The sequence below is a fragment of the Erinaceus europaeus genome, chromosome 16, assembly GCF_950295315.1.
Source record: "Erinaceus europaeus chromosome 16, mEriEur2.1, whole genome shotgun sequence".
Lineage (NCBI taxonomy): Eukaryota > Metazoa > Chordata > Mammalia > Eulipotyphla > Erinaceidae > Erinaceus > Erinaceus europaeus.
Window position 1 is genome coordinate 54809708 of NC_080177.1, and position 17346 is coordinate 54827053.

At 39.3% G+C, this 17346-nt stretch overlaps 1 protein-coding gene across 1 annotated transcript in view; it reads left to right on the forward strand.

Annotated features, from left to right (window-relative positions):
- The first annotated feature begins 1746 nt into the window (after positions 1 to 1746).
- The window catches only part of AQR (aquarius intron-binding spliceosomal factor), a 97839-nt gene continuing 82239 nt past the window's right edge, over positions 1747 to 17346 (forward strand). The window contains exons 1-4 of the mRNA XM_007521693.3: positions 1747 to 2007; positions 4869 to 4925; positions 9204 to 9244; positions 16790 to 16825. Of these exons, the coding sequence (XP_007521755.1) occupies positions 1933 to 2007; positions 4869 to 4925; positions 9204 to 9244; positions 16790 to 16825 (209 nt within the window). The 5' untranslated portion in view covers positions 1747 to 1932. The remainder of the gene's footprint in view (positions 2008 to 4868; positions 4926 to 9203; positions 9245 to 16789; positions 16826 to 17346) is intronic.

A 17346-nucleotide genomic window follows, 5' to 3' on the forward strand; every position in this document is an offset into this window, starting at 1 on the left:
ACAGTGCACAAGGACCAGGGTTCAGGACCCCGTTCCCCACCTGCAGGAGAGACGCTTCATAAACAGTGAAGCAGGTCTAAGTGTCCTTCTTTCTCTCTTCCTGTCTCCTCCTCCCATCTCAATTTATCTCTGCTCTACCAAATAAAAATAGAAAGAAAAAAGAAAAAGAAAAATGGCCACCAGGAGCGGTAGATTTGTAGTACCAGCACCAAGCTCCAGCAATAACACTGGTGGCAATATCCAAACCAACAACGATATGAAAAGATGGGTAACCATTAGGGAAATCCAAGTTAAATTCATAATGAGATTTTTTTTTTTCTGATAGAGAAATTGAGAGGAAAGAGGGAGGGCTGTGGGAAGGAGAAAGAGACTTGCAGTACTACTTTGCCACTCATGGAGCTTTCCCCCTTGCATGTGGGGACAAGGCTTGAACCTGGACCTGTGTGCATTGTAATATGTGTGCTCAACCAAGTGTGCCACCACCCAGCCCTGAGATATTTTATAACCAGGAAAATAACTAAAATTAAAACAGTTGACAGTAATAAGTGAGGATGAGGAGAAAGTGAAACCCTGATCTACATGATAGGATAAAATAAGGTACAAAAACAACAGGTAGTTTTGTAAAAACTTAAACACAGGACCAGCAAGATAGCTTACTTGGATAATGTGCTTGCTTTGTTATGTTCAGAACCCCGGTTTCATCCTAGCCCTCACTATACTGAAGGAAACTTTGCTGTTGTGGTATCTTTCTCTCTATTCCTGTCTCTGGTTTTCTATTTGAAAAAGGCTGGAGCAGTAAAGCCCCTGTGATGAGAAAAAAACAAAACAAAACATAAGGGTAAGCCTACATCTACTTTGTAAGTCATTCACTCCTATGTATTTCCTTGAGAGAAATAGATGTCTATTTTAAGACCTACATGAACATTCATAGCAATTTTACTTTTTTTTTTTTTTTTTCAGAGCACTGCTTTTAGTTTATGGCAGGGAATTGAACCTGGGACTTTGGATCCTCAGTCATGAGAGTCTCTTTGCATAACTGTTATGCTATCTACTCCTGCCCAGCAATTTTGCTTTTAATAATAAAAAATTGGAATCTTCACAGATGAACAAACTAGCATATCAATTCAACAGAATACTAAATAATAAAAGGAGGCATTACAGTTACAAGCAATGATATATATGAGTAATAAAATCATTGCATTGAGCTAAAGAGGAAAGAGAAAAGGTTGCAACCTAGGGAATGGCACAGTGGAATAACCACTGGACCCTCAATCACATATGCCGGAGCACATATCCCAGAATCCCAGAATCACATAGGCCAGAGCCAATGCTCAGCTTCTCCCCCCACCATAAATAAGTAAATTTATTTAAAAATATATAGTGTATTATTTTATTTACTAAAAATTCTATGAAAACTTAATACATATATACCAGTGATTGCCTAAGTGAAAACATCAAAATTTCATACTTAAGATACATACACTTCATTGTTAGCTGTTTTAAACATAACTAAAGCACAGACTCCCTGAGTGTGCTTTTTCACTACGTTTTAAACGGCAGAAACTCTGAATAATCTCCTCTTTGCAACCTTACCTGGAGAGAAATCTCTATAACCATCTGCCCAGGCCTCTGAATTTTCAGGCCTGTCGTCTCTCGATTCGACACTAGGAGGCAGAGGCGGCGGAGGTCGAAGCTCTCTGCCTCTCTAGCCTGATCCCATGTTTGGCTCGACTTCCGGTTCTGCCTAGCTCCGCTTACGCAGGAACCTACAAGCTACTTTGGCGGCCTGCGAGCGACCTAGTGTGTTGTGGCCCGCGCGTTCTGAAATCGTTCTGCTGGGCTGCGGCGGGGGCTGCTGAACGGGAGTGTCCTGGGGCGTCTCGTGCTCCGGCAGTGTTTTCCTTTCCATTGGAGCGGAGGTAAAGTGCTGCCATGACGGCCCCTGCTCAGCCCAAGAAAATCGTGGCCCCCACGGTGTCCCAGATCAACGCGGAGTTCGTGACCCAGGTATGTGCGGACGAGTTCGTGCATGCGGGAAGGTGGCAGCCCAGACCCCGAGCCCTGAGGCAGGGGTTCCCCCTGGGACTGGAAACACCCAGTAATCATTGGTTCCGTGCTGAGACACACAGGCCTTTTTCCCGGGTGTGTGCTGTGCTCGGTGCTGGGGTAGCAAGACGAGAGGAAGGGTCGGTGCTTGGGGAAGAGGAGCACAAAGGTGACAGCCTGTGTCCATAGAAGTCTACCAGGTGCTTTCGCAGCAGAGATGATCCTGGACTGACTATCGAGAGGGAGAAATCGACTTTCTCTTGGCTCGAGTGACCTGGATATGTGAACAGGATGCTTGAGCAGGTGACAAAATACCTGCTGCGCATAGATGCCCCTCGCTGCCTGAGCGCTCCTTTGCCCTCCTCACCACATTTTATTTCGAACCACAGTTGGTTCTCAATAGGCAAACAACCCTGCAGCCGGTAGCAACATTTCTGTCTTTATCCGGTTGCTTTGTGTATTTAATAAGAGTGAAAGTTGGGTCAACAGCGGTAGAGAATATTCCATCCTCCGAAGGGAGACTGGACAACAGACTCTATGCTACACATGAGGAAGATGGGTCCTGAAATTGGGGCAGCTTGGAGTGTTCCTACTCATGACGACAGAATGTGAGCTCAGATCTACAGGGATGCAGAGGTCACATAGGCTTCTAAGCTGAATATGGGCCCCAGATCACATCAGATCGATGGGGTTACAGCCAACAATATTTATACACCTTTCCCATATTTGGGAGCTACTCTGTCTGCTTCTCTGCATCTCTGTCCTCCCCTAAGTCCCATTGTCACCAATGTTTTCTTCCATTGTGGTGAGATGCATAAGGAACAGAGAATGGTCGGGATAAAGTGTTGAAGTTCAGTTAGATTGGAGGGTGATGACCATTTTGGAGAAGGTCATATAAGTTACTGTAAGGTTTTTTGAGTCTTTTGCACAGGCCATTGGCCTCACCATTGGGAATTTATAAGTGTTTTGATTATGACACATGCTTTACTAAGAAACAAGACAGGGGTCTCTTCTCAAGTGTCCCAATTAAACAGGTAGGAAAGGCAAGGTAGATAAATATGTGACTAATAGTGCAGAGAGTTAAAACTTTAATAAAGTTACTCACAACAGGAAGAAAAGGAACAGCAAATTTGCTCTGTCAGGTAGAGTCTGAGAGCCCTCACAGAAGACAGAACATTTCCGGTTTTACTTCTTTGGTCCATTCATCTACTCATAGCCTATTACTTAAGAACCTCAAACATGACAGAAACAGCAGATTCACTTTTTTTTATTGCCTCCAAGGTTATTGCAGGGGCACAGTGCCTGTACCATAAATCCACTGCTCCAGGAGGCCATTATCTCCCCCCCCCCCTTTTGTTGCTCTTGTTGTAGCCTTGTTGTGGTCATTATTGTTATTGTTGATGTCGTTCGTTGATGGATAGGGCAGAAAGAAATGGAGAGAGGAGGGGAAGTCAGAGAGGGGGAGAGAAAGATAGACACCTATGGACCTGCTTCATTGCCTGTGAAGCAACTCCCCTGCAGGTGGGGAGCTGAGGGCCCGAACCAGGATTCTTATACTAGTCCTTGCGCTTTGCGTCAAGGAGACTTAATCCTCTGCTATAACGCCCAACCCCCTGCAGATTCACTTTTACAGTAAATATAGCACTGAGTCTTTCTGCTTGGCCAGCATTTTCTTTTCTTTGTTTTTCTTATTTCATTTTAAGATCTATGTATAGATGAGAGGGGCAGAGCCAGAGAGTCATTCTAGAATACGCAGCACAGGGAATTGAACTCATGATCTAATGCTTCTGAGCCCAGTGGAAGCTTGGGTTTGAATCTGGGGGCATGGCAAAGCAGGTACACTATCCAGGTGAGCTGTCCTGCTGTCCCCATTTTATTTCTTTTATATTTTGTAATTCTTCTAAGTTTCTGGAGATATGTAGATTTAAAACTCACAATTTCTAGATAAAGCATAATCTGAGATGTAACAATTCTTATTCTCTAATAATCTACTGCTATCCTATAGTTTGTTTTTGGCTTTTGGGTTTTTGTTTGTTTTGTTTAGGTCTGTCTGGTTGTGTACTAATCACTTAAATATTTGCTGTTGTACAAATCAACATTCTGAAGCAGGGAGCTAAGAGTAGCTTCAACACAGAGGATTTATATGTGAGAGGTTCCAGGCTCAGTTCCCAAGAACACCAATAGTCAGAGTTAAGTGATGCTTCAGTCAAAATCAAATAAAAATCAGCATTCCTAAAGACTGATTGTGTTTTTCAGTTCTGGTTCAGTGCTTAGCTAATTATAATTTTGAGCAGCTAGCTCACTGGTTTTTCTAGGCCTGAATTTCTTTATCACTATGTTGAAGGTGTTTGACCTTGGTTATTCATTTTTACCCAGTTGTTTCTCTAGGGCTAGTTAGAACACAATATTTTTTGTTCTTTAATCACAGTGGCAGGATACAGTATAGGACTTTACTGGCATTTAGGTGATTACTCTGCCCATCCCCTCACACACACCAATAATGTCTTGTTAATAAAAATATTATTGGGGGGCTGGTGGGTGGTAGTGCACCTAGCTAAGCACATATTTTGCAGTGTACAAGGACCCAGGTTCTTGTCCCGGTCTCCACGTCCAGGAGGAAAGTTTTGCGAGGAGTGAGGCAGTGTTGCAGTTATCTCTCTGTCTCTATCAACTTCTTCCCTCTCAATTGCCATCTCTCCCTGTCCAATAAATAAAATAAAGATAAAAATTAAAATAAATAAGATATCAGTAAATTTTCTCCGCCTGTAGCATCACAGTGCTATGAATCTGTGACTTACTATTTATATTGTTTATTTTTGCAGTTAGCATGCAAGTACTGGGCTCCCCATATCAAGAAAAAGTCACCTTTTGACATAAAGGTAAGTGTTTTCCAGCTTGCAGCCTACTTTTTGAGTAGAAATTTTATTTTGAGGCCATAACTCAACAAAAGTTTTTTTTTGTTTGTTTTTGTTTAAAGCCTTATAAGATTTTGTTATTTATGTACTAAAGAGAGAACCAGGTCATCTGGCATATGTGGTGTGAAGGATCAATCTCAGGACCTTACATTTGCAAATTGAGCTTTACCACTCCACCACCTCCCTGGTCACCCCATAATTTACTTTTTTTTGTCTTGCCTGGCCTTCACCACACCAAGATGACTTTTTCAGGTAGACAGAGGCATAGAATGAAAGACACTACAGCACTGAAAACCTGTTGGGCTCAGACCTCAGTCTTATCAATGACAAAGTGGTACCTTCCCAGTGGACTACCTTGCCAGCCCCATAATTATCTTTTAGATTGGCTGTATTTATCTCATGAGAGAAAGAAGCTGTCCAGATCACCACTCTGTCATATGGGGTGTTAGAGTTTAGTTGCAGTCTCAGGCATATAAATCTATTTTTTTCAGTTTCTCTGTTATTCTCTCTTTCTCCCAACTTCAGTATCACTTTATTGAGAGAATGTTGATTTGCAGGATCTTTGTTGGCACAAGGGTCCATTTCTATATTTCCTCAAAACTGCTATCAGTACATTTTTACCCTCAACTAAACCTTCATCTTATTCTACCATATTATTCTCCCATAGGGACTTAGGGCCCCCCCAGCTCTGTTATTATTTTAAACATTAAAAATGTAGTTTTTTAATTATCAACTAATAATTACTTTTTAGAAAGTTCTGGAAACACAGAAGTTACTCACAGAAAATAATGGTTGCTACCAGAAAGAATCTGTGCTATCTCTTTTTAAATTTCCCTTAAGCCTTTTTTTTTTTTTTTTTTTTGGTGTGGATTTTCCTAAAGACTCATTGTTTTAAATTTTAATTCATTATTATTCAAAGATACAATGTGAGGATCTTTGTAAATACATAATTTTAGGTAATTCACTTAGCATAAGCTAATGCTTTTATTTTTAGGTTGAAAAAAATGATAAAAATCTGTAATAGTGAAAGTTGCTTAATATAGAGGCTTAAATGACTGTGGTCAAGAAAAATCAGTAAGGAGGTGAACTTACGATTCATTTGAAACAATTTAGTTTTATGTTTTAGTAGTGTTTTTATTTGTTATTAGATAGAGACAGAGAAGTTGAGTGGGGAAAGGAAGATACAGAGGGAGAGGGATAGACACCAGCAGCACTGCTCCACCACTTGTAAAGTTCTCCCCCTCCAGGTGGGGACCAGGGGTTTGAACCTGGGTCATTACACTCTGTAATGTGAGCCCTTAACCAGATGTGCCACCGCCTGACCCCTTGAATCCATTTATTAATGAAAGTGGAGTCTGGATATAGTTTACGTGATAGTCTGCTTTACTGCTGGTCTAGCTTCGTGGGCAGGAGAGACGACCAGGGACTCATGGCTGAGTAGTACGCAGTTCAGTGTTTATTCATGTGGAACACAGCACAATCTAAGCTATCTCTAATCACAATCCTGTCCTTATATATCCTGAACTGTCAGGTTGGAAGAGGATGTATGTAGGATAGAGGGTGGAGAGAAGGAAAAAGTGCTCGAACCAGTGAGGATTAAACCAATGCCCTGGAGGCAGGGTTGGTGCTTAGTTAACAGTGTTATGTAAATAGAGAGCAGTGTTAAACCTGCAGGGTGGTGCTTAGTTAAGCAGGATTAAAGACAGAGGCTTTAAGCAGGGGGGAGCTGGCTTACTGCCCAACACTTTACCAAGCATGAGGCCCTAGGTTTGAACACCAGAACCACATGGGAGCATTACACCACCAGGAAAGGTGCCATGGTTAGTGGAACAGTGCTGTATACCTCATTCTTCTCTGTCTCTTTATCTGAAATAAAAAGAATGGGGGGAAAAATCAGCCAGTGAACAGTGTATATGAGGGTTCCTGGCACCCCCTCCCCCCACACACAAACACATAAATTTTAAAAACAGAAAAAAATTTAAATGTGATATAAATTCCTACTGAAAGAGGTTCTTTAAAACTGCCTCTAAGACTGTGAGAATTATGGTGGTTATCATTGGGTGGGAGACACAGACCTTTCTTTGGTGATGGATCCGGTATAACTATACCCTGTAAATAATCATGAGTTTAAAAATTTAAAAAAAGAGGATTTTTAAAAAGAAAAATAGAGCTGAGTAGCATATTACATGCCTTTTAAAAGTAATCACAGCCCAGCATGTGGTGCAGTGGGTAGAGCTTTGGACCCTCAAGCATAAGGTCCTGAGTTCCATGCTGGGCATTACATGTGCCAGAGTGATGTGGTTCATTGTCTGTCTGTCTTGTTAATAAATATATCCTTATTTTAAAAAAAAATTAACTTTTTTTTATTTACTTTTTAAAATTTTTTCCTCTTTTGTTGCCTTTGTTTATCATCATTGTTGTTGTTATTGCTGTCGTTGTTGGATAGGACAGAGAGAAATCGAGAGAGATGGGGATAGAGAGAGGGGGAGAAAAAGATAGACACCTGCAGGTCTGCTTTATAAATTTTTTGTTTTGCCAGCAGTGCTGTTTTTATTCACAATGAGATTGTTCATAAATATCGTAATTGCTTTGCTACTGCTTCAACTACTGATAACTTTTCCTACTATTGTGCTGAGGAATAAACCTAAGGGTTTGTACAGCGTGATCTGCTTAACTGCCTCCCCAGCTAAGTTTTTATTTTATCTTTTGAAGTGAAGACACCAAATCTCCCTTTTACCCCATGGACTTTCCATGTGCCAGAGGTGCCAGGACTTGATGCATGGCTAAACATGCAGATTACCCAGTGGACTACAGCTTGGACCCTGATAACTATATTTAAAGACTTGCCATGTAATAGGAAGAAGAAGAAGAAAAAAAAAAAGACCCACCATGTGTCAGGACTTAATTTTTTATATGCAGATGTGTTATAGCATCCCAGTGGTACTTTTTGCTATTAAATCCTTTTTTGTGGATTGGGAAACAACTTGAAAGTGGTCAGGCATTTACAAGAGCTCTAAGCCATCAGCAATGAATGAAACCATCAACTGCCAAGCCTAAATCCTTGAGAATTATACCATCCTACCCACCCTAGCCATCACAGTACTTCTAAGGTTTTCATGTGCATTTGGAAAACTGGATGTAACAGTTACTATTTCTTTTTGGTTTTTTGTTGTTTTTTTTAATGTGGTGCTAATAAATGAGTCCAGAATTTTTTTGTTTTGTTTTGTTCTCATTATTTAAGAGAGAAAGATCAAGAAGAGAAACTCCACAGCACAGCTTCACTATACATAGAGCTCCCCATATGCTCCCATGTGATACTTGGGCTTACACCCAGGATTTGTTTGGTGTAAAGGAAGGTTCATTTCCCCACTTTTTTCCACCTCTTTTTTTTTTTTTTAATTGGAGAGAGAAGAAGGGAAGAGAGATTCAGAGAATCACTCTGTCTTATGCAGTACTAGGGATCAAACTCAGGACCTCAAGCTAACATTTAATGCACTGTACCACTTCCCACATCACTGTTTTCACAATTTTGATTTATTTTCTTGTTTTTGAAAATGTCAATACATGTTAATATATGTTCAAAACTCTTAATATGTGTTACAACTCTTAAATGAAATCTGGTAAGTTATAACTTTAAAATTAAAAAAATAATTCTCATCTTATGAATTTTGATTTCCCAAAGAAATATTATAAACACATCATATCAATGATAGTTTTTTAAGACTCTATATAAATATATTTTACTTTCTGTTCACATCTTGAGGAATGTAGCTAGTTATAAAAAAGTTTCTTAAATACTGTTTCAAGAGCAGTAATATCGGGGAGTCCGGCTGTAGCGCAGCGGGTTAAGCGCAGGTGGCGCGAAGCACAAGGACCGGCATAAGGATCCCGGTTCGAACCCCGGCTCCCCACCTGCAGGGGAGTCGCTTCACAGGCGGTGAAGCAGGTCTGCAGGTGTCTATCTTTCTCTCCCCTTCTCTGTCTTCCCCTCCTCTCTCCATTTCTCTCTGTCCTATCCAACAACGACAACAACAATAATAACTACAACAATAAAACAACAAGGGCAACAAAAGGGAATAAATAAATAAAATAAATATTAAAAAAAAATAAAAAAAAAAAAAAAGAGCAGTAATATTTACTAGCTTTCCTAAACTAACTTTGTATAGTTTCAATAATTAAAAGGTATTGACTTTGTATCTGAAAACTTGACATATTAAATATTTTTATATTTTTTGATAACAGGTCATTGAAGAAATATATGAGAAAGAGATTGTCAAATCAAGGTAGGAATGAGTTTGTTTTATTTTATTTTTATCATTTCTTTTTACCAGACCACTATTCAGCTCTGTCTCCTGGTGGTGTGGGTGATTGAAATTGTGACTTTAGAGCCTCATCTATGAGAGTATCTTTGCTACTATGCTACCTCCCTCACCCTGGGAATGAGTTTAAATGTTATTAAGTAGAACTATATCAGATCTTGTCTGAACTTCTAAACTAAATGTGAACATAACTTGGAACTTTCTGTCTGTTCTGATTTGGTCATCAGGAAAATAATAGCTAGAAAACTATTCTTTTTTTTTTAACTTTTTTTTTCTTTATTGGGGGATTAATGTTTTACATTTGACAGTGAATACAATAGTTTGTACATGCATAACATTTCTCAGTTTTCCATATAACAATACAACTCCCACTAGGTCCTCTGTCATCGTTTTCCAGGACCTGTACTCTTCCCCCTCGACTCACCCCAGAGTCTTTTACTTTGGTGCAAAACACCAACTCCAGTCCAGGTTCTGCTTAGTGAAAAGTATCATTTTTCTTCTGAAGGCTATATAGATGGGGGCTGGGTGGTGGCACACCTGGTTAAGCTTATATAGTACTAAGTGCACGGACCTGCTCAAGGACCAGAATTCTGATTTCTCTCAGTCCTATCTAATAAAAATAAGGAAAGAAGAAGAAGAAGAAGAAAAATGGCCTGTGGGAGGGTGGATTCCTAGCGCTGGCACCAAGCCCCAGTTATAACCCTGGTGGCAGTTAAAAAAACAATAAAGAAAAAAGAGAAAGAAAAAAGAGAAAGAAATACAGAGGAAAGCAAACATGGAGATTTTCTTTCAGTTCAACTAGTACTAATTTTCTGATAACTCACTGAAAAAGATTATTTAAAAAAATCAGAAATTAAATATAGTTACATAGGAAATAAAATCTATTATAATGGGATTATGTGACAGTGCCCATGGTTGAGTACGCTTGATAGATATATAAGAACCCTGGTTTAAGCCTCTGATCCCCACCTGCAGAGGGGAAGCTTCATGAGTGGTGAAACAATGGTACAGGTGTCTCCCTTTCTATCTCCACCTTCCCTCTCAATTCATCTCTGTCTCTATCCAAAATATATATAGCTATAAACAAATTTAAAAATTAAATATAAAGATCTGTTATGCGCAGCATATAAAATATAACTCTTTTTAGTATTTTTTTTTCCTTTTTTCCCCTTTACTCTGAGAGACAGAGAGGTTCAGAAAAAGAGAGGGGAAAGAGATACCTGTAGCGCTGCTTCTCCACCCAGGAAGCTTCACCTTCCCGGGGGGGGGGGGTTGAACCCCATTCTTGTGCCTGATGACTCCTGTGCTTCACCATTTGCACTGCAATTTTAAATAGAAATTATTTTTAGACAGTATACAAAGGAGGTAATTAAACAAATCTTCCCTACCCCTTAATTGTTTTATTTATTTGTATGTAGATCTATTCTAGTACCTTTTCTCTCTGATTTTTTTTTTTAAATTAGACCTTTTATCTGTACTTATTATTCCAGATCATACCTTTTTAAAAAATTTAGCAGTATATGCCAGGTATATTTCCATATCAGCACCTACTGAATTACATGTCTAGTGAATATTCTAAAAGTCCAACTGAATAAATATTTTAATAAGGAATAGAAATATTTGTTATGATTGTGACAGACTTTATTTTTTATTTATTTATTTATTTTTTATTTATTTATTTTTTTTATTTAAGAAAGGATTAATTAACAAAACCATAGGGTAGGAGGGGTACAACTCCACACAATTCCCACCACCCAATCTCCATATCCCACCCCCTCCCCCGATAGCTTTCCCATTCTCTATCCCTCTGGGAGCATGGACCCAGGGTCATTGAGGGTTGCAGAAGGTAGAAGGTCTGGCTTCTGTAATTGCTTCCTCGCTGAACATGGGTGTTGACTGGTCGGTCCATACTCCCAGTCTGCCTCTCTCTTTCCCTAGTAGGATGGGTCTCTGGGGAAGCTGAGCTCCAGGACACATTGGTGGTGTCTTCAATCCAGGGAAGTCTGGCCGGCATCCTGATGACACCTGGAACCTGGTGACTAAAAAGAGAGTTAACATACAAAGCCAAACAAATTGTTGAGCAATCATGGACCAAAAGCTTGGAAAAGTGGAGAGGAAGTATTAGGGAGGTACTCACTGCAAACTCTAGTATACTTCTGCTTTCTTACTTTGGTGCCATACTCCAAACTCAGTCAATTTCTGCTTTGCGTTTCTACTTTTTTTTTTTTTACATGCATAACATTCCCCAGATTCCCATTTAACAATACAACCCCCACTATTTCATTCATCATTTTTCATGGACCTGTATTCTCCCCACCCACCCACCCACCCACCCCAGAGTCTTTTACTTTGGTGTAATACTCCAATTCCATTTCAGGTTCGACTTGTGTTTTCTTTTCTAATCTTGTTTTTCAACTTCGGCCTGAGAGTGAGATCATCCCATATTCATCCTTCTGTTTCTGACTTATTTCACTCAACATGATTTTTTCAAGGTCCATCCAAGATCGGCTGAAAACGGTGAAGTCACCATTTTTTACAGCTGAGTAGTATTCCATTGTGTATATATACCACAGCTTGCTCAGCCACTCATCTGTTGTTGGACACCTGGGTTGTGACAGACTTTATAAAAGCTCGTGTTTGGCATTTTTTGTGTGCTTGAGGCTCAGAATGTAAATTTTACTAAATATTATGGAAGGAAGTCCTTGACAGTGTCAGAATAAAAGGATAATTGTTTTGTTATGGGATTTTGAGTCTACGTGTATGCATGGGTAGGATCATGTTAGTTTTCATTTGAAGAGCAGTTTGAGCAGACACCAGTGGAAAGTAGTAGACATGATGGTGATTTTTTTTCCCCCTTTGGTTACCCTTGTTATTGTAGCCTCGTTGTGGTTATTATTATTGCCATTGTTGATGTTGTTTGTTGTTGGATAGGACAGAGAGAAATGGAGAGAGGAGGGGAAGACAGAGGGGGAGAGAAAGGTAGACACCTGCAGACCTGCTTCACCGTCTGTGAACTTGACTCCTCTGCAGGTGGGGAGCCGGGGGCTCGAACCGGGATCCTTACGCTGGCCCTTGCGCTTTGTGCCATATGCACTTAACCCACTGTGCCACCGCCCGACCCCCAATATATTTTTTTAAAAGATAACTTACTTGGAGGGGCCAAGAGGTAAAAACAAAAAAAGTTACCTGAGTATTATAGAAGTTGAATTATGGATGAAATTGTCTGAGGAAATTTAGCTAAAAATGAATGGACAGATACATTCTGAGGTCCCTTTCCCTTACAGAGTAGACCTAATTCATTCCAGTGGATGTCTGAAACCACAGATAGTTCTAAACTGGATATGTACTGTTTTTTCTTATACATGTGGGCATATACTAAAGTTAAAAGTTTAATTTACAAATTAGGTACAAGTTATTAATGTCAGTGACCACTAATAGAATAGAGCAAATATAACAATATTAATACTTAATATCACTTGAAAGGCTTCATGGTACATAAAATGTTTAAACTGCAGTTGGTGGTAGGTAGTTGGAAGCAAGGAAAAATGAAACTTCTGATTGGTGGAGGTCAGCTCTCTGTTGTGGATATGCTAATCTGAAAATTATCTTGAATCTTCAGAACTAATTCTCTACCTCTTTTCAGAACTGGCTTTCGATCAGTGGACACTATATGCTTTTTTTTCTTTAATTTAAAACTTTGCTGTTGTTTCTTCCTTGAGCATATTTTTAAAAAAAAATTTTCCAAATTGGAGAACTAAAGGTTTATGGGACAGTTGTTGACACCTGGGTACAATTCTTTTCTCCCTGTAAAAGGTATCTGCACATCAGTCCCACCACTGGGACATAAATTTTATATGATTAGTAACTAAAAGTTACTTAAAAAAAAAAAAATATATATATATATATATATATATATATTGCTGTAAAAACTGACTTGATTCTGCTTGCTGAGAATTTTTGGATAGAAACAAAAATTGAGAGGGAAGAAGGAGGGAGAGAGACACTTAAAGCACTGCTTCACCACTTGTGATGTTTTCTCACTGGAGGTGGGGACTGGGGCCTTGAACCCAGGCCCTTGTGCACTGTAGCACTTACACTGGGTGTGCTGCTTCTGGGCCCCCATCATAGCACTCTTAGTAGATAACTCTTCATCTTGTTTACATTTTTGAATGATTAAAGTTGACCCCAACCCTCTATGTTAAAAATATTTAGTTCACCTCTGTAACACATAGAATATAGAGCCTATTTAAAAATCAAAATGATCATCTTTCAGGTAAGGAAGCAATTTCATTTAGTTATGTGCCACATAGCACCTTCATTTTGAGGGGGATGGTTTGATGTAAGAATTGCTCGCTTGTTTGTAGGCTACCAAATGTGCCAGTTTATAGCCACAAAGCACTCTGAATTTTAAGATTCTTGTAGTACACATTCTTTGTACATCAACCATGCTTTCCTATGTGACACTGGGGGGTGGGAGGGATCAAGCAGATTTGACAGATTAGTATTCTTAAGAGTATAAATAGCTCACATGTATGATATCAAAATATGTAGATGTTCAAATAACCATGGGATTTTTATCAAGCCGATAAAATACCTCATTTAGTGTGCTGCTTTACCATGTGTGCAACCCAGGTTCAGGCTCAGCCCCCACCACATTTTGGTGTTGTGGTCTCCCTCCATCTTTATCTCTGCCTCTCTTTCTTTATTGGGGAGGGGGGAGCCTTCAACAAATGTGTAGTATGTCACATAATTGATTTGTTTGCTGTCCTTAGCACTATGAGATAGGACATGCTTGTCTTACTACTATATATCTATTTGATTTTAAAATATAAAAAGTAGCAGAAATTTCTTAGGAGCTTATTACTATGTGACAGATTTTCTTGTAATCAGCTTATATCCTCACACCAGCTGTTCATGACTGTTACAATCCTTAATTTATGAAGAAGGTAACTAAAATACAAAGATTAAAGTAAATAGCTCAAGATATTTCCCAGTAGTTAGAGGCAGAGCCAGGTACTAAGTTTTGGTTCACTGGCTCTTTTCCATTTTTCTGTTCCTAAAACACATCCCATTGCCCTTTACAGTCCTCTTAAAATATTTTGGCCTGTTATCCTGTTATGAATTTATGCAAGTGGTTTGTGTGCTGGGGAGGGGCTGGGGTGACTTAGAAGGCAATTTACTTTTCTGTTTGTTTTTATTGAAAATGTTTAGATTGGGGGTGTACTTCTCAGGTATAAAACCCATGGCACTTAACCCCCTATACACACATACATGCACACATACTCAACCCACTTATTACAAAATGTAATACAGAAAATACAGAAATGTATTACAGAAAAGAGCATGAAGCAGAAATATATAGCTTTCTGAATTATTAAATGCATTATCATCACCTAGGTCAAACAACCCCAAATTGTCATCATGCTAGAAACCTTCACTTTGCTTTACCATTTTAATGTGTAAGTTTGTTAGACCGGGGCACTGTGCTGTTGTTTTTCCACTGTGAGTAAATGGAACCATGCTATATATGTTCTTTAGTGGTTGGCTTATTATTAATAATTACGAATTTTTGTGTATTAATAAGTCTGGAAGTGGCTTAGAAGTTCATAATGTTAGAGCCCTTGTCATCCTCTTAAAAAGTATTTTTATGGGAGTCGGGCGGTGGCGCAGTGGGTTAAGCGCACGTGGCGCAAAGCGCGGGGACCGGACTAAGGATCCCGGTTCAAGCCCCCGGCTCCCCATCTGCAGGGGAGTCGCTTCACGGGCGGTGAAGCAGGTCTGCAGGTGTCTATCTTTCTCTCCCCTCTCTCTCTGTCTTCCCCTCCTCTCTCCATTTCTCTCTGTCCTATCCAACAACAAAGCAACGTCAACAATGGCAATAATAACCGAAACGAGGCTGCAACAACTAGGGCAACAAAAAGGGGGAAAAATGGCCTCCAGGAGCGGTGGATTCATGGTGCAGGCACCGAGCCCAGCAATAACCCTGGAGGAAAAAAAAAAAAAAGTATTTTTACTCTGTGTGTTTGCAAAAGGGGTTCCACAGCTCTAGACCTCATGTTTCACACAACCATGTTTCAAGACAGAAAGTGAAGACAATCATAGAAGAAAAAGAGCCCCCTCTGAATGTCCCTTTGCCACTTCTTTTCTTATTAAATTACATGACATAGTTAACAATGCAGTTAATGTAAACAGTTTGTTGTGTGTCTGTTACCTAACTTTGGGAAGATCTAATGAAACACATACTAAACCCATGGCACCTTGTCAAGCACAAAGCATACTATTAGTAAATATCAGTAACTTAAAAATGTCTCTGACTTTCCTTATCTTTTTTTTTTTTTAATGCTAAGGTAATTCTTTTTATTTTATGGGAGGGGGTAGTGAATTACATCACATTTGTCTATTTGTATAGTTTCTCAATTCTGCATAACAGGTGTCTGCGACATAGTCTTGCTTCCTTACCTCCACCCCCCATTAAGGACCCCAGGCCTTTTGTCCATTCACTCTGCAGTCTCTTGTTTTGGTGCACTACTACACTCGAGGTCCAAGTTTCATGCTGTGTTCTTTCTCTGTGTTCTAACTTTGTCTCCTAAGTTCCACTTACATGTGGAGTCCTCCAGTATTCATCCACCTCTCCATGACCTATCCCACCCAACACTTTACCTTCTGCTTCAAATAAAGCAAAGATTGCAGTTATAGACTTTCAGTTCTGATGTCTAGGCTTTTGATAGTTGGCCTTGGTTCACCAACATCAGTCACATCACTCTGTCCTATTTGTCCTCCCTTTTCCTACATGTTTGCTCCTTTTGTTGCTGTTGTTTAGAGTTCCCATTTCTATTTAGCCACTAGAATAGACGTGAAAGATTACTAACCAGTGATTGAGAAATAGAGACAGGGCTTTTTTTTTTTTTTTTGGCAGTTATGATCCATTATAAATGCTTACATTAAAATTATATGATATAGGGGGTAGACAGTAGTACAGCGGGTTAAGCACACATGGCGCAAAGCACAAGGACTCGCATAAGGATCCCGGTTCGAGCCCCTGGCACCCCACCTGCAGGAGAGGCACTTCACAGGTGGTGAAGCAGGTCTGCAGGTGTCTGTCTTTCTCTCCCCCTGTCTGTCTTCACCTCCTCTCTCCATTTCTCTCTGTCCTATCTAACAACAACATCAATAACAACAACAAAAATAACTACAACAATGATTAAAAACAACAAGGGAAGCGAAAGGGAAAATAAATACATTTTAAAAAATTATATTTTATAATGTATTTGTTATGCCTCATTACATAGTACATCTCAAGTCATGGTATGGGTAGGCTATGCTACTCTTTGTAGCTAAAAATTAAGTAAGTTGCTATAAAACAAAATAAAAAAATTCTGAAGCAAAATCAGCTTTTTTCCAATGTATATTAAAACAGATTGTTCCAAAATTAAAGTGAGATTCTAGAATTTATCTGTGTTCATAATTTCAAAATATTTATATTCAGTATTTAAATATATTTATTTTCAGGTTTGCCATCAGAAAGATAATGCTTTTGGAATTTAGGTGAGTTGACACTATGACTTATCTAAATATTCTGCATTTCTGTGAGTAGTTAAGAATACAGTATTCAATTTTGAAGATGCACAATTTTGTCATTGGCTAATTTTGGAAGACTTGGATGACATTCTTTGCTCAGAGATCATGCTTTCCTAGCATTCTAACTTGTGTTTTGAAGTGTTTCTCCTGAATTGAGACAGTTCTGCTGAACTATTTCTAAACTCTTACTTGGTTCCTCTAACCATCAGTGGAAGTAAATTGGAATGCATTCTGTTGCCACTTTTTCCCTGCCAACTCAATTTCTGCTAAAGCAGCCTCGTTCTGACATTGCCATTTATAGCACTAATATCAACATGCTATTTGTGAAGGGAGAAATTGAGAGTAGAGAGGCTAAGTAGTATATTCATGTTATTGATAGAACCAAGTAGCAATTGGCAAAGCTCAGATTTCTCTTTTTTCCCACACTACTTTGAGCTCTAGCATGCCTCAGAAGTCTGAGTCAGTATTTATAATTGTTACTATGCTGA